At 38.8% G+C, this 21,857-nt stretch overlaps 1 protein-coding gene across 1 annotated transcript; it reads right to left on the bottom strand.

Moving 5' to 3' along the window:
• Positions 1-447: 447 nt before the first annotated feature.
• On the bottom strand, positions 448-5,410 carry LOC125208111 (derlin-1-like). The gene is made up of 7 exons (XM_048107667.1): positions 5,281-5,410; positions 5,049-5,184; positions 2,276-2,349; positions 2,079-2,172; positions 1,297-1,425; positions 1,044-1,207; positions 448-735 (listed from the first exon to the last, which is right to left on the bottom strand). The coding sequence occupies exons 1-7, from the start codon at positions 5,295-5,297 to the stop codon at positions 609-611; spliced, it is 741 nt and encodes a 246-aa protein (XP_047963624.1). The 5' UTR covers positions 5,298-5,410; the 3' UTR covers positions 448-608.
• Positions 5,411-21,857: the final 16,447 nt, after the last annotated feature.

Below are 21,857 nucleotides of genomic sequence, written 5' to 3'. Positions count from 1 at the left end.
CATTAAAGGTTGATTTCATCTCACCATAAACGAGATACAATTTCTTTTGGTCATGAGATTTAAGAAAATGATATTTAAAGAATTGAGTAGAGAGAGAAAAAAGTATGAAAGTGAAGAGAGAATAAAATAAGTAAGTGAATAAAGTAAGAGAGAGTGAAATGTGTTAATTTTTTACTAGTAAGGAATAACTCATTTTAAGTGGAATGTCTCAAAAAGGAATATGAATGCTTATAGTGGGACAGAGGAAGTAATATTTTCATTTTGATTATCTGATGCATACATAGTTGACTAAAAAACTACACCAAGATTAATAAGGAGGAGAGTTATCCAGACTTGAAATTGATGAGCATGATCATCGCTAAATAGATATTAAACAAGATTTAAGAGATGTTAACATTACCCCGTTTATGACAAGTTGTAACTTGTAACGTCAGAGTTTCCTAACAATGTGCTCAAACATCAATTCTATAGATCAATATAGCAACCATAACAAAGGTAATACATTCTTGGGCATAGCATATACACAACTTGTAGTGCTTGTGTAGTGTAGAAATATGAAAAGGAGTGATAGCATATTGTGTTTATAATTATATAAATATATGTCTAGACTACCGGCCGCCTAAGCGGTAGCTTCTACCACGAAATGCGCCACCACCATCCGAATCGGCTTGATTCGAGTTTCTTAATGGTGAGTTCATTTGGTATCCCTCTCCCCAAAAAGCAATCAAGTTATGACTACTACAAGTCAAGGAAAAACTCAAACTCTTAGTAGAGTCATTTTCTTTTCTGCACTAACTTTAGAAAAATAATAGTAATAAATATAGTTAAAATGGAAAGAGAGTAAAGTAAGAGAGAAAATATTGTAGAGAAAGTCTTATATACAATATTCTCTTTTTTTGCTGTCTTTGTCTACTTTAACTATTTATAATTATTTTTTCAAAATGAATGTAGAAAATGAAATGACTCTACTATTATAGAACAGAGGAAGAAGTAGTAGCTTAATTAAAAAGATATGGTGAAGTAAAAATAAGTTAGAAGGATACACCCATAGAGGAGTTTTGATGAGAGTCCTCCTGCCCGAAGAAATGGGATAGAGTACTGACAAGAAGTAATAAAGATGCCCAGCGCCAATGCCGATCAAACCTTGTTTAATACGATTTCCAACAAGCAAATCTACTACTAACATATACCAAGGCATGTAAAAACCCTGTTACAAGTTACAACCAACAACACACATCTAATTATGATGTAAATTCAATTAAATACTTCTTCTAACAACATTTAATTAAAACATACCTTTAACTCGAATAGACCGTGGACATTGACACGAGCATTTGGGAATTCTCGAGCCCAGTTGTAAACCAGCACGTAAACTAAGCATGGCCCCGTGAATGGATGCCACAAATATGGAATTGCTACGATGACCTATATTTTACATATAACCAACAAAAAGTATCTAATGTAAATTGTCTACAAAGAAATTTTGCAGTATTGATAATGTTTGGAATCTAGCCCGGTCAACGCTGATTGACTGATCGCACGCCTGACAAAAGTTCTAATTTCGTGAAATTAATCGATTTATATTCCAAGCAAATGATTGTGGTATGTTCTGATTCATTTAAATTGATTCCCGGTGAACGATAACGAATTGAAGAAAGAGATTTCATAAATCTTATATCTAAGAGACTTAACTATTAGCCGTAATAATTATGTGCACATGTGATGGGCCGTGAGACGTTTTCAGATGCAGCATGGCTAGATACACGCGCTCTGTACACGTCTAACACGTGTCCGAAAGACGCTCGTAACATTTCTATTTCTCGACTATCGTAGAGGAAGAATGAACTTTTGTTTGACTGATGTAGAACCCCATTGCAGAGGACTACACTTATAAATAGAGTAATCACTCCGTACATTTTAGAACACGTTACGATTTTATTTTAAATTTTAGTGCAACTCCTTTATTATGTCCATGTAATTCCTTTCGTTTCTATTTTTCTTGGGATGGTATTACGCCTGACAACTTTGCACGACAAGTTTATTTCTGTAATAACTTATTAACAATAAATTAGAATTACCAGGAGAGTCATTGCTCCAAAAATATACATCCATGCTAAATCTGCTGTCCTCTTGTCATAAGGTCCCCTCTCTAACTGAACTCCGTAAAGTAATCTGCAATATTTAATTATCCAAATTTGTTCAATTCTAATAATAATTGCCAAAAGCTTTTATTAAAAAAAAGAAATTGGATAAGTTTGGATAGTTTTATCATTACATAGTTAAGAGACGCAACGCAAATGGTAGAGAAAATGGTCCTAGAAAGAAGAAAGGTGTGATGAGTCTCCAAACCTGCCTCAAAATGAAACACAAAGTATATTACAAGGACATGTATATAGATATATGTAACTGGCTAATTTTACTTACTTCGTCAGTAAATAAGAGTTCCAATTCATTCCACCATGAGTTTTAAGAAATATTAAAAAAAGTGGGTGGAACAAAATTAGTGGAATATGAGTCCTATCTGTATATATTACTCCTTCGTCTTAGCTAAGATGACACACTTTCCTTTTTAGTTTATCCTATATAAGATAACACATTTCTCTATTTGACAACCTTCTCTCTTTAATTAATACACTCAACCATTTTTTCTCACTCCAAAAAATATTCATTTGTCTTTCTCTCTTCATTTAATATTTACATCCATCTTTTATCACTCTTAAACACATTAACCAACAACTTCTAAAATCTCGTGCCGACTAAGAAACGTGTCATCTTAGCCGGAACGGAGAGAGTAGTTTTAAATGATTGTGAGTGGAATGAGTTAGTGAAGTGTGAGACCTCTTTATCATTTGTAGTAATAAAGAATTGAAAATCCTATTCGTAGACGGACAAAAGTAGAAAAACGGAACTCCTATTCTTGGACGGAGGGAGTATAAAATATTTCAAGACTTAATAAATTGTAAAACAAATATTACATGAGTTACTGCGTTTATAAGAAAAGGTGAGAGCTTATTTAAAACAAATATTCCTCTTTTTTTATTAAAAAAGAGAATTGTGAATAAAAGCTGATAATTATTGTTATAAGTTATATACTTCCTAAACATTCAATTGGTCAAAGAGTCATTAGTTTTATTGCACATTTAATATAGTAAGTGAAAAAAAGAAAAAGTGATTGAAGTATTAATAGTAGAGTATGGGTTCCACCATATTATAAAAGAAAATAATTTTCTTGAATAGAAAATATATAATTTCAAGGAACGAAGTAAAATGGAAATAGTTTTTATTTTTAAGGACGGAGAAAATACTACCTCTGTCCCCTACTATGTATTCCACTTTGACTCAATATGAGTTTTAAGAAATATAAATGATAGTGAGTTAAAAAAGTTAATGGTGTATAAGTCATACTTTTATACTTATATTAGTTTTATAATATAATATGAGTAAAAGTGAGTTAGTTGAATGCGAGGTCTATTATAAATAAAGTGGGACAATTAACAAGGATGGACCAAATTAGCATGGAGGGAGTATTATTTTATAAGATCATGAAAAAATATATGAAAAGATCGACTATTTTTTGTTGGGTGAGGTATGGAGCATATAAGTTGTTCATGATCTTATTCATACAAAGGAAATTTTTTTGCATGTATCGAGTGCGTCCATCTCCAATTAAGATATATTAGTTTTCAGTTGTTGTTGTTAGAACTTATTAATCTCAATTATAAACTATTTAGTGGTGGATTAATCTCAATTAATGAAATCGATAATATTTTATAAGATAATTTAAAAAGTTTAACTAAATAAATGCTACTCTCTCAGGGCCCATTATAGTTGAGTTGTATTTGAACTGTCCCATTATAGTGGAAACATATTTTTTTCATGAAAAAAATAACATAATTAATTTCACTTACTCTTTATTCAATTATATATTTTTATCTTTTTCTATTTCATTTTACTCTTTATTCAATTATTTATTTTACTCTTTCTTCATTTATATATTTTATTTACTTTACTAAGTAAATACGCTTTCATTAATTTTTGTACCCACAGTCTCAACTATATTCTACAGAAGGAATACTATATTTTAACTTTACAATGGATGGGTTATATAGTTTTAAGGTCAATTTTGTGTTAGGATTAGAGAATATAGGATAAATAAAATATTTCATCGGCTCATCATTTAAATAGTAATTTTATGTTGCCATAATTTGAAAAATCATTTACTTTTTTTTTCATTTTTGATATTTGGATCCGACGTTATACTAACATTTTACACTCAAAATTTATTACTCTTTTCGTATCACAATAAGAGTCTTATTTAATTATGACACGGGCTTTTTAGAAATGTAAAGAAAAGTGGGTTGAATACGTTAGTTGAATATGAGTCTCATTTATATATATTTGTTTTGCAATAAAATGTGATTGAAATAAGTTGTAGGACCTACTTACTATCTATGGTAAAAGTGAAATAATACTCTTATTATGGACGAACCGAAATAGAAAAATTGGATAATTATTATGGGAAGAAGGGAGTATAAAATTAAGGGAAATTGGTCTCTAAAACCATAAACTTTGCCTAAAATTTGGTATTTCCCATGAACTTTGAAATTGGTACATAATATCACGAACTTTGCATTTTGTTTGGTATTTCTCGAACTCACTCAAATAAGATATTTTCATCAAAATCTTATTTAACATAGGCAACCGTGATATGTTTTATAATATTTGAAATCACTTTTTAAGTTCATAACATGTAGCATAAAAAGTCACGTTGAAAACCACGTTGATTTAATTGTGTCAAGTATGATAAAAGCCTCGTAAGTTAGTAAAATATAGTAATAAACATGCCGTGGGAAATACTAAACAAAATGCAAAGTTCGTGATATTATATACCAATTTCAAAGTTCATGGGAAATACCAAATTTTAGGCAAAGTTCATGGTTTTAGAGACCAATTTCCCTAAAATTAATACTAAAAATTAGTCTCACATTCGTCTTACTATCTCCATTTATTTTTTAAAACTTATGACAAACCAAATGGACGGAGAGTACCTGAAACTTTTTAAAAATATCGGAATAAAAAAGAGCAATGGTTCGTGGATCGTAAAGGTCCAAGTGGTAAGCAGCAGTTGTCAACAAACATACGACTGCATATGTCTTGGTCACTGGAGGTATACTCCTGTAATATCTACCAATCAAAATGAAAAAAAATATCATACACATAACATATATATAGATTAACAAGAACTGATGCTAAGCTGGAAAGATTGTACACATAACTTACTCCATCGGCGTAGACATGGCTTCAGATGAGATGTTAATCAGAAAATATATGAGTTGGGTCTTGTCGTGTGAATTCCGTATGGAAGACTTGGAGTCAATTGCTAGTAATTAATTAATGCACTGGAATTTTGTTACCCTCATAATTAATGCTAATGTTGGAATTGGTCAGCCAGTTGGAACTGTTCCAAGTCTCGTGGGCCTAACCCCTTTGACTTATCATCAGTCACTAATTTTGGTTTTGCCATCCATCCACTAAAATTTGTTTTTCCTTCTCTGAAATCATTTCTTGCTCCACATTTTTATAATCTTTTTATCCACACCTAATTGTCCTTTTAACAAGGATTTAAAAAATATTCTCTTCTGTCTCATTCTAATTTATATATATTTTTTTGGATATATTTCTGTAAATAGAATCACCACCATCTCTATTTTATTCTCTCCACTTTACTCATAAAATAATACTTCAATATAAAATCTCGTGCCGAATTAGATATGCTCCACTTAAAGTGGGACAGAGAGAACATGAAAGAAAGTGAGTTGAAAAAGTTAGTAAAATATGAATCTCATCTTTAAATATTTATTTATTTTATAATAAAATGTAAGTGAAATGCGTTAGCAGATTGTGAAACCAACTTACCATTTATTGTAAAAATGAAAATGAACTTATAATGAAAAATGAAGAAAAATGGCAAAGTCATTACACTCACATTTTTTTTTATAAAATTAACTTATAAACGTTGAACTCCATTCCACTATCCTTTTTCATTCATTTTTCTTTACATTTTCTAAAACTCGTGCCAAGTATACGTAAATAACAAAGGGGTTGCACATGGACGAAAATTGCCATTCCTAATTGCCGCTTTGCTATCCTTAATTTTGAGGAACCACTGTACCAAGAGAATTATTTGTCTCCCCAATATATTTATGCTAACCCCAATTGCCGATTTGCAATACTTAATTTTAAGGATTACTGTACCAAGAGAATTACATGTCTCCCCAATATATTTAATTACGTTTAGTGATTTCCATTTACTCGTAAAGGATAAATATATTACGTTTAGTGATTTCCTTTTTCTCGTAAAGGAGATTCAACTTACGAAGGTGTAATACTGATTTTACTTAAATGTCCTCCTCTTAATGGGGACTTCCCTATTTTGCCCTTGTGTTTTACGCGGGTTTAGAAAGCGAAAATTTTGAGAAGCCCTCCAAAAATTCATTTCTCCAGTTGGCGGCAAGCTGTAGCTTTATATAGACATTGCGTTTTCAATATTGAAGCATGCTAAACCTTATGTGGGCTGTTTAGTTGGATCTTCAGATACTGTCGATGTAAGTCGTAATCATTCGTTTTCGTTGACTATGTATGCGTCCTCTTACTATTTTGATAGTGGTAGTTGTGTTGTGTAGGTTAACATGTCTCAGGCGGCCGGAGGAATGGGCGGCGGACAGAGTGGAGGTGGTGGTCCGTCAAGTGTGTACCATCGTTCAAGACACCCGTCCAGACTTCAATTTTGTCGGTTTGTTATGCTCATAAAATTTTTTCTTTTAGGTGTTACTGACACCGGAAATATAAAAAATGAGATCGTACGCGACGGATCTGGTCCCACAGAGAGGAAGAGATCTTGGCGGCGACGTTGGTTGAGCTTGTGGCGTTGGGGTGGAAGTCAGACAATGGATTTTAGACTGGTTATCTTCAAAAGTGCGAGGATAGTATCCGGCAGGAATTTCCAACTTCGGACAACAAAGGCCAACCGCACATCGTATCTTAAATCACTGCATGGAAAGGTAGTTACACAAGTTAGCGGAACATTTTAGAGCGAACGGGCGTGGGATTCAGTTCGAACGGAGATTACAAAATTGACATCGACGACGACCAGTGGGAACATGTTGTTAAGGTCAGCTGCATTTCAATAAAATCTCGCTTTGTTGTGTATCCGTAATATTTTAAGCACTAACACCAAACTATTTGCCTGTTTCATGAAGGTGGGACCATAAAGCGAAGTTCACGCGTCATAAGTCGTGGCCATTATGAGAGACTTGGAAATGCATTTTCAGCAAAGATCGCGCAACCGGTGCTGGAGCGGAGAATATATCAGTAGCCGCGTCTCACCTTCGCGACAATGGAGGTGGAGGTAGTCAGTGCGACGAGAGTGATTCACAACCACCATTCGTCGCTGTCCCCTTCGGTGATACAGAACCACATGATGACGAAAATGTAGACGAACAACTGAGCTCCGGTAACACTGAGAAACAACCCGTGCTCAACAAATCTGTTGGTGAAAAGCGTAAGGCAGCCAGTTCTGATCAATTGCTTATGAATTTTTTGGCGAATCTACATGCTGAGACTAATCTAAGGCTGGCGGAGCTTTCGGCCAAAATCTGTTACGACTTTGATCTTGGACAAACGCGTCAAGCGGTTTTTGATAAACTTGGTGATGTCGATGGATTAACCATAGCGCAAAAGTATCGCCTTTGCAAATATATTGGGCGATAAACCGCAAAGGTTGGAGGTGTTCATGGGTATGCCGGCACAATCTCGGCTTGGCTATCTTCTGTCTCTGTTGGAAGATGTTTGAATGACTGTGTTGTGTGTCCGGAATGTTGTTTGGTAGTAAGTTTCGAAGTTGTTGATGTTTCTTTAGGGGTTGTGTTTAGGAAGTACTTTATGGATGTTGTATCTGCACACGCGTTTGGTTATGTGTGCATGACGTTTGTCTTAATAATCCTTTCTATTTTGATATATAATAGCATGCTTTAGTGGGCGTGCAATGTTAGGAGTTAATCATAGTTCAACTCTCATTTTCTACCCAACCAAATAACCAAACCACACTTCTAACTTCATCAAGTAACTTACAAACGTTGTGGAAATTTATTAGTAGTTCAATATTGCAAGATTGACGCATTAAACAATTGAATTGAATGTACTACTTTTAACACTATTGTTTGTTTAAAGCTAAAACCCAACGTGCACATTGATAAGTTAATAAGCCTAGTGGCAACATATAATGAGGTACGATAGTTTTATAAGTTTGGTTTTGAAAAATAGTTCCACAACCGAATGACAAAAGTTGGGAGACAAATGACCAACATTGCATGAGGATAAACCATACTTCGAGATCACAAGCGGAGTCCATACAAACAAAAGCCATACAAAACAAAGCAAAAGACCACTAACACACATTGGTACACCGAAAAGACACGTACATTAGACAGAAAAATACCATTGCATGCGACACGCCGTGAAACACATACAACATAACATCATACCAACAACTTTTACTCATTTAGGTTGGGTGGATTTTGCGCAATCAGGTGAAACACCGACTTTTAATGCACATGAACTAACAAAAGGAGAAGGTTTGTCAACCTGTTAAGCGCTGTCTTCTCATCGCTTGTGCTATGGTTTGGGCGGACCACTTCAACATGTGGACGGGTGTTCCTACCATGGCCAAGGTCTAGTTTTGTCGAAATTGGATTAGTACTTGAGGCGGCTTCCGAAGGGTTAACCTCGTTGTCAATGAAGAGCTTTCGACGTACACCAACCCTTGGGATTGCACCCGAAGAGTTGACATCAATTATGTCGACAACCACATCCATATGATCCCCCTCCTCGGAGGAAGACGTATCATCATCCGAGGATAACGCATCTTTCACGTCCATATTTGCCGCCTCGCGTGCGTCTCCACTTCCAAACAGAATGCAAAGTCAGTCGTACTCAGTCTCCCCATGATAATAATAAGTTTCCGTGAAAGGATTGGTCTTCATGTACAACATGAACCATTAATTAGATTCGAAAACAAAATAGCATAAAAGATCAACATAGCTAGAGGAAATGAACAAACCTTCATGACCGAAAGCCATTAATTGAGATGAGTTGGTTGAATGTGCGACGTCTAGCTGCAAGGAAACACATACTAATGACTAGAGAAACGTCGGTGAATGAAAAGCCACAACGACCATGCAACTCCTCGGCTACCAACGACATGATGTGTGTGGGAAAATCGTCACTTTCCCAAACGATTTCTTCCTTTAGTCGTAGCATGATGTCGATGAGACAAGCATCGACTTGTGCTGACCAATTTCCATTGTACAAATATTGTGATTGCAACAATACATTTAGCAATGTCATGAGGGAGTTGTATGGTTGCATTCTTCAATTGGGAATGATCTAAATACCACCGAAAATGGCTTATATAATAGGGTTAACATTTAATTTTTTGATTGACATTTAACTTGTACAAAGCATCATTGCCCTATGTACTTATTTCTAGTTTTGTCAACAAATGTTTCGTATCAAACAATCGCATTTGTACTAGATATCGACTTCAATATCTTCTTGGTCCTGTCATAGTCGAACACGACTAGTTTCAACACTCCAAATCAATATTCGAACACTACATTTGAAAAAGATAGTCCAAATCTTCATAGGCACTAGCCGAACACGGTTTTGCATGTGCTTCACATAGCTTCAATTAATGACATGGATCCTCGTCGGGTAGTAGTTGAGGGGAGTAGATGTTATTAGCCTTACTCAATGGCCTCCAACTTGAAATCTACTACATCGAATGGTGAGAATTAGACATTGGGAAGGCATGCTAAGGGTGCCTATGGGGGAGTAGGGTTGCATACCTACAATATTGGGCTCACCTTTTGGGATCGATTTGATGTGGTGGTATGATTACACGCCACATGGGGGTGTTTTGTCCTATACTCCAAAATGGTTTGGCATTGTATATGTGGGGTTTTTTATTCTGCATTTTCATGTCTAGTCAGCATTTTTTAGTTAGACATCTTCATTTTCTACGTTGTGTAATATATTTTGCATGGATGTGTGTAGATAACTCACGATGACCTAAAACTCAAATATCACATAAGTTTACGAAGCCAGTGTTGGGGTTTGTGTACTAAAAGATGCTTCGAGCGTACATGTCTTTGTACAGTCAGCTTGTGCATGTATACGAGATACACCACGTCCACTTGTTTACCTAATTATGTGAATAAATAATATAATATAATGGTTTATTATTGAAATATGATAAACAAGTCTAAGGCTTTTTACTAAGAAGGTCAAGTAGGGAAATTCGATGAATCTCCTCATGAGTTTTCCAGTAGGGGACTTGGCCAGATCTAGGAACAAGAAAAAAGTACTCACAACCTAGATAGACTTTGGCTACCTATTGGTATGGTTGCGGTGTTTGTGATAATTCTCTCTTACCTAAGATGAGATTAGTAACACCGGTGTGGTAAAGCACTGAAACGATCTAATACGAAATGTATTATTTATTGCTATGTACTGTAAGAATATATTTCAGAAAATTTAGTATTTTCTAGTTTATAAAATTAATATCAATATTGTTTATTTAATCAAACGCCACTTTGACTTATCAATATGGAAGAGTTTGTACGTAACTCAAACATGATATCTTGGGTGGTAGTAATTGAATAACATGAAGGTATTGGAATATTATTTCATAGAATTCGCGTGCCCAGTATGGTATGATTAAACCCCTAAAAGGGTGATCCCCAATGAGGTGTTTGAAAAAGGAAATTATTATTCAGAAATTTGCGCAGTTGGAATTTATTCCACGAATAATAAATAAAGTTGCAAACTAGACAACTCGTTGGAGAATTAATTTAATTCTAGTCACATAGCAGACAAAAGAATTAAATTGACGGATCAAGATAATCTTAAACGCGGGAAATATTGTAAAATAAAATGGACCCAAGTTATTTGTAATTTGGTGATTTAAGAGGGAGTGCAATATTATTCTTTAGTGGAACAAAATAATATTCCATTGATAATATATTAAATCATGGGTTATTTGATTTAATTAGTAATATATATAATGGGTGAGCCCAACACTTAAATCATTCCATGGATCCCCTTACTAGCCCATTAAGTTCATTATAAATAGTGAATGATGTGGGAAACCCTAGCACACCACACAATACACAACACACACTAAACCCCAACCCTAGCCGCCATTCTTGACGTCTCTCTCTCTCCCTCTTGGATCAATTTTCGTGCCTAGCACGTGGGAGATTTAGGGTTCTTGTTATGTTCTTGATCTATCCTAATACATAGGATTAGATCGAGGCAATCTCGTGTTTTGTGTTTGGTTTTCCTAGATCTCTTCAAAGCTATTTGTTGATTATCCAAGATCCGCCCACACGGATGGATGATCAAGGACAAGGGAATAGTACGGAAGATTCGTGGTTGATAAACCAAGGATCGCCCAGAGGTGCATCTAGCAACGTCGATCCTTTGATGAATCAAAAGGTAACAATCAAATCTACATCAAGTTAGCATGTATATATGTTTATTTGATGTGTTTATCTATAGATCTTGCATGAAATTGGAATCGAATGCATAATCACCTAAATAGATCTTGCATGAAATTGGAATCGAATGCATAATCACCTAAATAGATCTTGCATGAAATTGGAATCGAATGCATAATCACCTAAATTGAAATTGATGTGTAGTCCCAACAGCCAGAACACATACTTATGCTAACACAATCATAGTAATATCACATAAGTTAACCAAGATAGAGCATATACTTACGCTAACACAAGCAGGAGGACGGATTACAACATCATCAAAACATTAGTGGATCCATAAGCAAAATGAAAACATAGTTCTTACTCCTACATCCACTACACACTCAGTCAGATGCATCAAAAAGATTACCACGACAACCATAATCAATTCCTCAATTAAACATTGGCGGACAATCCACACTAACCCTTATCAAGTTATCACTTAGGCTTTGGCGGAGTTACCACTTCCCCCATGTCGTCCTCGGTGGCCAAATCTAGACCAAACACCTCTTGTAGAAGGGTGTATTCTGGCTCATCCCGGAGATAATACGCGATGACAAAGTCATTCTCCTGCAAAACACATGATCGAATTAAATTTTTTTAACCAAATCGACACGAACAGTTTAAAAAAAACTGATATTTACCGCAATCATCTGATGCCAGACGACATCCTTTGCCTTAACATAATCTATACCAGCCTTTCACTTCGTCCCTTCGTGATGAATGACATAGTAGAAGGTGTTGTACCTCCGTCGAAGGAACTCGATTCGCTCACCTAATTCATTAACCTCATGCCAAGTCGTGAACTCTTCCCCCCACACTTGATGTGTCGCCTCTACGAAATGCCCTGTGAAATCGAGCTGCTCTCCGACATCAGCAGCCCTTCTCTTATCCCTTTCCATCCACTCTAGCATAATGAAATCGTCCTCCGGCTCCCATCCACAAAAGTAAAGGTAGAAGGGCTGATTACGAGGAATGATTTCCCCCATTTCCAAAATTTCGTTCGGTAATATGCGGTGGCTTCTGTCTCACGCCGATGTACCTGTGGTGGGATAAGGGAGGAAATTAATTAGTAGATGGTTGGTGGGGGAAGGATGAGATTGTTGGAACATATATACTAAAAAGCATTTTTCGAGATTATTTTGAATTTGATAAATTGCTTGTATATTGTAAACACTCTTCATTTAATGAGAATAATAAATGTTTTCTTCATACTGTGTATTTTAATTTAATGGGTATTGACCGTATTTAACTATACATTAAATTATATAGTTAAAGCGCCGGAAAGTAAAATCAGTCTAAGCCTTCTACATTGAAGATTGGGTCGTGGAACAGGTTATCACAGTAGGTGACCCAACCGGTACCTTGTAGAAGTAAAACTTTTTCAGAATCTAGATAGGTTTTGGCTACCTATCGTGAAAGGTTGCAGTGTCCATCCGAAAGTCGTCTTTACCTTGGGAATGACTAGTGACACTGGTGTGGTATAGCATTGAATGGATCTAAAGAATAGACACGTCTTTGTTGCTATCTACTGTAAGACGATGTCTTGGAGATTTAATATTTCCTAATCTTTGTAATAATATAGGACACACGTTATTTAATCATATGCTACTTTGACTTATCAATAGGTGCGGGTTTTTCGTAACCCAATATTCCTGATATCTTTGGTAGTAGTAATTAATAACTAGTATGGTGTCAGTTTTATTATTACATTGAATCGTGTGCCTGCGTGGTTTGACTATATCCCCAAGAGGTGTTCGATAGAAGTTCTATTATTCGGAAACCCGACCGGTTTGGATTTAATCCAAGAATAAATAGAAAAGGAAAAGTATATTTTGATATACATCTCGTACTAGACAAACTCTTGGAAATAAAAAAAAGATATTAATTAATTAAAAGTCTAGCAGACTACAAATTAATTAATGGATATAGAAAGTCTTAGACACGGGAAATAATATATTAAAGAGGTTAACCCGGATTGCTTGTAATCACGGATTGGATGGGCGGTCAGTATTTCTTCGATAGTGGCACAAGAGATATTCCATTGGCCTTATATTGAATTATGGGTTATAATTTAATTAGTAAAGAAGGTCCAATGGGGAGGCCCAATCCAAGCCCCATAGATCCCTAACCTAGCCCACACAAAACTCTATATAAAGGGATGAAGGAGGCATGACAAACACACACAACATAAGAGTGAAACCCTAGCCTCCACACATCTAATTTTCGGCCCCCTCTCTCTATAGGGAAGTCAAAAATTGCACCTTGTGTGTTCTCGGCATTCTTGTCTTCTCCTTCGAGATCTCTACATTTCTAAGAGATTCCTCCCACAAGGAATTTAGATCTAGAGTTGGGTCATAGGTTAGAAGATCCTTGGTCTTGCAATCACATTGAAGAATCAAGATCTACACGTGGAGAAGTAGCGAGCCACTTCGATTCTTTGGAGAGTCATAATTGTAAGTATTCAACGTCATAATTTAATTCTAAATTATGTGACTAATTGCGCAATAATATGTCTCTACATGTTCAAGCATGAAATTGAATCGACCCACATAATAACCTAAATAGATTCTTTTGTGGATTTATTTAATCTTGCAATTTCCGCTGCAATTATCCCCAACAATTGGTATCAGAGCCATGCTTTTAGGCTCTGATTATGTGGGTTTAATCTTGTTTTTTCAAAATTACATGGATCAATGAAGAATATTTTAGATCTATAAGTGAATTCTCTAGATCGGCTAAAGAACATTCTAGATCTATGAATTTAATTCAAGATTGATGAAGAATGTCTTAATCTACAATAGAGTACTCCAAGATCTATAGAATATATTCTAGATCTATTTTATATAGTTGTTAAATGGAATATTCTAGATCTATAAGAATATTCTTAAGAATATTGTAGATCTATGATAGTTTATTCTTGATCTATGTTTATTGTGTTCTACTTGTGTAGATCTACATGTTTGAAAAATATGATGGATGATTGTTTTCATGCTTGAAATATTGCATGATTGTTGAATCTTATTGTTCTTCGTTTTATTGTAAACCCACGGGGGTTGACCGTGGTAGATTAGGATTTGTTTTTCCCTTGTATATTTCTTTTGTAAACAAATGTAATAGTTATAATACAAAGAAATGTAATACAATGGATCAAACAAGACGAAGAACGAGACCGGCGAGAGAGACCTAGGCGGCGGCTGCTTTGTGAAGCAGCGACTACGGCGCTGCTGTGGCGGCTCCAAGCAGACGGTCGCCGGTGCACGGACGTCGGCGGGCAGCAGCTAGGCGGGCGGCGGCTATGCAGGCAGCTTCGGCGGCGGCTGGAACCCCTAGGGTTTTCAGCCGCGCGCAGATCGAGGCGGCTGGCGGCAGCAGCGGCGGCTGCAGATCCCGGAGCTTGGTGGCAGCAAGGCAGCCCCGACGATGAAGATGACGGCGGCGCGGATCCCTAGAAAGCAGCGGCGGCTAGTTGTTTTTATTTTAGGGCAAAACCCTAATTAGGGTTTTAGGTGGCCCGATTAATAGACAAGGCCCAATGTGTGGTCTTGACCTAATTTTTATACCCTAAATATTTGATTTATTCAAATGGGGTATATATTTTATTTAATCCTTTTTATCCGGAGTACCATGGTTCATGGAAAGGATAAATTGTGATTTACTTTAATTATTTGGTTTTAGACACTTAGTGGTTCAAAATCAAATGATTTATTTGATTATATGTGATGTGACAAAGTGTGCAAAATTATTTGCCTATATGATTTACATCTTATGTTAGTTAAATAAATTATTTGCTTGCATGATAATCAATTGAAAACCATTTTTATTAAAATAACTAAGCGATAATTACGAACAGTCATGTTGTATATGGTCTCCATAAATGGTATTCAAATGTGAAGTAAATTAGATAACATTTCGACCTTTCTTTAGAGGAGTTGTGTTATTAGTAATATTTACAGTTTTCATAAGATTTAAATAACTAAAATGGTTCTTTTAAATGAAAGGCATATTTCTGAAGGAATATTGTGACCAGTGGGAGCAATATTATCTTGAAGTGAGCATTGTTTAAAAGATGTTAACCATGGTCTTAGAATCTTATTGAGTGGCGTGCGACCTTTTTTTAGAGGAGTATTCAAAGCGAGATAAGATTCTTGAGGACTAAAATTATGGTACTAGCTTAGGCAATATTAGGCAGCCATGCCATTCTTATGGTCTCTGGACTATCTGTCGGTATTGTGACCAAGAATTTTTTTTAAAATCTAAATAATCCATGATATCTTTTGGTGCTTGTTTATTTATCGTTTTAATAGCATATGTGATTCTTGAATGATTTATGGTTTTTACATTCCTTTATCATGTATGGTTGTATGATGAATACCTTTTATTTTCTCAGTCAATATCAAATCCATTATCTGTGATCTTTTTTTTTTATTTTTATTTTTTATTGAAACGCCTTTAGCGGCGGAGGGTTAGGCAGACCCTCAACCCGTTCATTTCATCAAAAGAACTTTGTACACCGCTTCTCCAAAAGTGAGTAGCGCCAAATTGACCTCCCAACTATTACAAATTCAAATTCAACACTAAACCAACGTGGGACTTTTCTCTCTAGATGATCAATCCTGGAGAGTATAGAGGGATCGCGCCATTCTTCCAAACTCGACCCCCATGTACTCTATTGATGATCCAGCCCAACGCATCCTTCTCAAATATTCATTCCTCCTCCGAATTGGTGGTATTCGGAGTGTCGATTTGTTCCATTGTGATGATGCTCTCAACAATCTTGGTATCGTATTACTTTCGACAATTTGGAGACTAAGCGTTTCATCTCCCATGTTTGCGAGACACTCTGCCGCTTTGTTGCATTCCCTCCGGACATAAGTAACTCGGCTCCTCACAACTCTTTGTAAGAGGCGGATTCTTGCGATTGAGTTTCAAACTTGAGCCGGGCCAAGTTTATCTGCATTGATAAGGTCAACCGCCTGCAAGGAGCTCGATTCTACCCAAATGGATCGCCCCATATCTTTCGCCAGGTCCAGGCCATGAACCATAGCCATCAGCTCCGACTCCAAAGCAGAGTACGCGCAGAGAGTGGTGAAAAAGCCCGATACAAACTTACCGGTCTGATCACGGATGATCCCCCCACCACTCGCTTTGTTATTGGAGGGGAGGAATGATCCAGCGATATTGAGTTTCAGCCATGGCTCATCGGGCGGCTGCCATTTAACCGGCATCACAAAGGTTGCCGTTGTTGTTGTGCGTTCAACTGCCGGCCCCGGTATGTTGTGCTTGACCGACTTCCAGTGTTTCTTGTGCGATCTGCCTATCTCCATGAGCCTCTGAACATGCGTCTGAACTTGCCAAATAACGCTGTGGGCTCTGAATCTCGAGCCATTATGCCGACTATAATTACGTTCTGCCCACAAGAACCAACAAATGAGGCTAGGGATAACACGGCTCATGTGGTCCTTCGAGGTTTGGTGGATCCGCTTTGCCCATTTCTCCAGTCTTGTCGGGATTGTATCATCTACAAGTAACAGCTCCACAGTTCCTTCAAACCACAAGTCAAAGTATCCCCACACGCGGCTTGCCCCCTCTCCTTGCACGAAGAGATGTTGTAGCGATTCCTCTCCCGACCAGTCGGCAAGGACAACATTGGCATTTTGATGCAAGATTGATTCTCCGCCATTGTAGTTTTTTGTCTACCGGGATCCGGTTTGAGAGTAGCCTCCACATGAAGATTGACATGGAGGTTGTGAGCCCCTTGTTCCAGAGGTCAGCAAGAGCCGGGATGATCGGTCTATGCGTCCTGACGGTCTCCCATGTTGAGGTAAGTGTAAAGTTCCCGTGTCTTGAAAGTGTCCATCTTGGAATATCGACACTCCCCGTCAAGATCGGGGTATGTAGAATTGCCTCCACGACGTATTGGGGAATGCCCGACTGATTCTGAGCTAATGACAGTTTCGCAGGGTCCCAATGGCCATCGCTCCAGAAGTCCGAGACTCTTCTCCGGGGATTTCCTCTCGTATCCATTGCCACTTCTCTCAGCGGTCTTTCACCCAGCCATATGTCGTCCCAAAACAGAGCTTTGTCGTCTCCAATGATCCATCTAATATTACATCCCGAGGAGTGTGCGGCCATGGGCGGTTTTTTGGAGCAATATTTGCTGTACATATGTGTAGCCCACAACGAGTTTTGTTCTCTAAATCTCCACCATAGTTTGATGCTGAAAGCTCGTAGGACCTCTTCGAACCGTCTAATCCCAAGACCCCCTTCCGCCGTCGGGAGGCAGATCTGTTCCCATCCTATCCAGTGCGTCTTCTTCTTCTCATTGGTGGCACCCCAAAAGAAGCGAGCCAACTGTTGCTCAAGGGAATGCAAGGCTGTCATTGTAGGCTCAATAGCTTGGAAAATGTGGATTGGGATTGCTTCAAGCGTGCTCTTAATGAGGGTCAGCCGCCCACCGAAGGATAAGTGCCTATGAGCCCACCCGGAGATTCTCTTTGAGATTTTTTCCCGTAGGAATTGGAACATGTCCGTACGCTTAAAGTCTTTATATATGGGCACCCCAAGATACAGAAAGGGGAAGGAGCCTCTCGAGAACCCCCCTTCCACCTTAATAATTGCAGCCCATTGCTCGTGAGCTTCCGTGATATAGAAACTGCTCTTCGTTATGTTAATTTGTTGGCCCGAGACTGTTGTGTAGTCTTGAAGACAAGCTTTGAGGCGACGGAGCGAGCCTGGAGCCGCTTGGGTGAAGATAAGGATGTCATCGGCATATGCAAGGTGGCTCACCTCAGCACAACTGCGAGAAGACTTAAAAGCCATTTCTTTGTTGCCAAGGATCAGCTGGTCCAACCTTCTTGATAGATAGTCTGCAGCGATGACGAAGAGAGCAGGGGAAATGGGGTCACCTTGCCTCAACCCCCGGGTTGACCTGAAGAAGCCCGCCGGCGCTCCGTTCACAAGGATTGAGAACCAGCAGTAGCCTATGCATCTTTCAATCATGCTCAGCCATGCATCTGGGAAGCCCATGCGTTTGAGGATTTTTATGAGGAATGACCACTGGACTCTATCATAGGCTTTTGCCATATCGAGCTTAAGAGCAACGTTAGGCGTAGGGTTGTTCCTGTGAAGCTCATGAAACATTTCTTGCACCAACAAAACATTGTCCTTTAGTAATCTTCCCTTGACAAATCCACTTTGATTTGGCGCAATTACCTTGGGGAGACACGGCGCAAGCCTTGCCGATAAGATCTTTGTAAAAATCTTGTTTGAAACGTTGCAAAGGCTAATCGGTCGATAGTCCGACCATGCTTCCGGGTTGTCTCTCTTTGGGAGAAGAACAATAGATGTTGCGGTGATGCTACGCGGAAAAAAGGCACCGTTAAAAAACTGCCTCACAGCCGCAATAACGTCATGCCCCACAATGTCCCAACAGTGGTGATAGAACGTAGCCGTAAACCCATCTGGACCCGGTGCGCTATCTCCCGAGATATCAAAGACTGCGCATTTTACCTATTCTTCCGAGGGTTGTGTTATGAGCCCCTCCAGGTTAGTGTCATCTGGAAGTTTATGTATCAGGTTCAAATCCGGTTCCGTAAGATCCATTTGTTCCGGTGCGAGATGGCATTGGAAGAAGCGAGCTGCCGAGTTCCGCACCTCCATCTCATCTGTGATGAACTGACCTCTCTCGTGGATCCCATGAATGTGGAGCCGGGCTCGCTTCTGTTTAACCCAACTTTGATAAAATTTGGTGTTTCTGTCACCCTCCTTAAGCGCCATCGAATAGACGCCTTTTGTCTCCAAAAGTCTTCTTCCATTTTTAAGAGGAGAATGTATTGGGCTATGTTCTTGTTGACATTAGCTCTATTATCCGGGGAGGGATCGGTCTCGAAAGCCTCTTGAGCATTGGCAACTTCCCTTTCAGCCGTGCGGATGTTGTCATGAAGGTTACCGAACGTCTCCTTGTTCCACACCTTAAGGCTTTTCTTGAGTCTCATTAATCTTGCTTGAAGGGTAAGGAGCCCCCCTGGTTCCGAAAATCGATGCCATTCTCGCTCAACGAGGCCCTTGAAGTCTGGGTGTCTAATCCACATATTTTGAAAGCGAAAAGACCGACCCATAAGCTGCGATGCCATGGTTTTACATCTCATCATGACCGGCCCATGGTCAGATGCCACCCTGGGCAAATTCGTAACTCGTGATGCTTCGAACACATTAGGCCAGGATTCATTAATCAACATTCTATCAAGCCTTTCGAAGAGGTTATTTTTTGCCCATGTGAAAGCCGCCCCGTCGAATCCCAGATCCATCAATCTACAGTCCTCAATCATCTCCGCAAAGTCCATCATCTCCGCCTGCCTATTGGATTCACTCCCTACTCTGTCTCGGCTGTTGAGGATGGTATTAAAATCACCCCCGACCATCCACGGATGTCCCGCCATGTTGCTTGAGATATCTCTTAGCTTATCCCACAAGGGATAACGATCGGCCCTTGCACATTTTGCGTAAATAACAGAGATGAAGAGCGGTTCTCTTAGTTGGGGATCCACCAGCCTACCATGGAGAACCTGTTCTGTGTCCTCAATCACCTCAAAACTTAGGCCATTTTTCATAAATATCCATATCTTCCCATTGATGTTATCACCTTTGAACTCCAAACCCAAAAGCTTCGAGTAGAGGTCCGGATTGGGCTGGGTAAACTTATTGCCATGAAAGAAACATTATACAAGGAGATTAATCTTTTAGCAACGTTTCGGGTAGCCGTTTTCACGATTCCCCTAACATTCCAAAACATAATATTGAGGTGCATAATTAAACATATGTATTCGCACCTGAGCGGGAGGAAGACCGCCCTTGCGAGATCCTTGTGCCTATGCCGGTGCTCGGAACTCAGGGTGGGACCACCGGTTCCCTCCCCTGTTTCAGCATGAGTTGATATTTCCATGTTGTTCCCCGTGTCCCCCTCATCAAAATTTTCGGTGTCAAACTCCCCATTCTCCATGAGTTTGTAGTATTTGTTGGAGCTCATTATTCTTCCATGGATGTCTTCCGACAGATCTTCGACATGAAGGCTACATCCGGCTTGGCGTTGGTTCCTGCGCGGGGACGTGAGAGTGCTTCTTCTCGAGTCATTGTTCATTGTATGGCCAAGTAGCGCCTCCCCCCCTTGAGCAAAGAGCCTAGGCCCTTCCCATGCACCCTCCTCTGTTATACTCCCCTGTTTCTTAGGTTCCCCTTTTCTCTGTCTCGGGCTGATCGAGCTTTCTCCGGTCTCGAGAATGTCGGGGTGTGTAAAAATTGACTCCTGGATTTTGTTAGGGGCCCGCGTACTCTCTTTTTCAATGCTGACCCTCTCGATGTTACCCTCCTTATCCTTTCTTTGCCATTCCGTAACAACCTTCTTCCCTTGTTGATGCTTCGTCGGTTGTTCCTCTTGCTTCTTTTTTCTTGAACTATTGTCATTGTAGTTTCTTTTTTCTGGTTTCTCCCTCTTCCCTGAGGCATAGCAGACCGATGCTAAGTGACCAACATGTTTGCATTCTGAGCAAAAGCTAGGGATCTTGTCCCATTTGATTTGTTGGATGGTCTCCCTTCCACAAATATCGAGTATAATTTCCTCTGTGACCGGCCTTGTGATATCGATTTCGATGCAGATCCTGGCGAATGATAATCTAGATTTATCCGCAGTGGCTCGATCAACTTGAATCGGGTTTCCGAGGAGTTTTCCAATGGCAAAGAGCGCCGACGTATCAAAGAGATGGATTGGTAGTCCAATCAAGTTGCACCAGATAGCTGCAATCGGAGATTCGCAAAAAACATCGAAGTCCGGGGACCATTTGAATACTCTCATTGGGTGACGATCGACGTACCAGACCGGGACATCTTTGGGGCCGCTAAGGATGCGAGCATAGTCCGCGAGATCCTCCAGCTGAATGAGGACGTGCTTCGCATTGATATATTTCCACGAGAACCCTTTGTGGAGTTTCATGTTGTCCAGAGCTTTTTGAATTTGTCGTGCCGCCGGGATTGAGTGGGAGAATTTCCCCACGATAGCATACCCCAAGTTGTCGACAAGTTTTTTCGTTTCTGCCCCCGAGAAGTAGATTAACGGAGTGCCATTGTTGTGAGAAGCGAAACCCATGTTTGTAATCTTTTCTGGATCAAAGATTTGTGGGCCTTGAGCTTCAGTTTGTTTGCGGAGGAGATCTGCCATAGTAGCCGGCTTGTTCGCGTTGGCTTCGCCACCCTCTACCCCAA

This window comes from Salvia hispanica, chromosome 2 (genome assembly GCF_023119035.1).
Source record: "Salvia hispanica cultivar TCC Black 2014 chromosome 2, UniMelb_Shisp_WGS_1.0, whole genome shotgun sequence".
Classification (NCBI taxonomy): Eukaryota; Viridiplantae; Streptophyta; class Magnoliopsida; order Lamiales; family Lamiaceae; genus Salvia; species Salvia hispanica.
The sequence above is the reverse complement of the archived record's forward strand: the minus strand, read 5'-3'. Positions and strand labels throughout refer to the sequence as shown.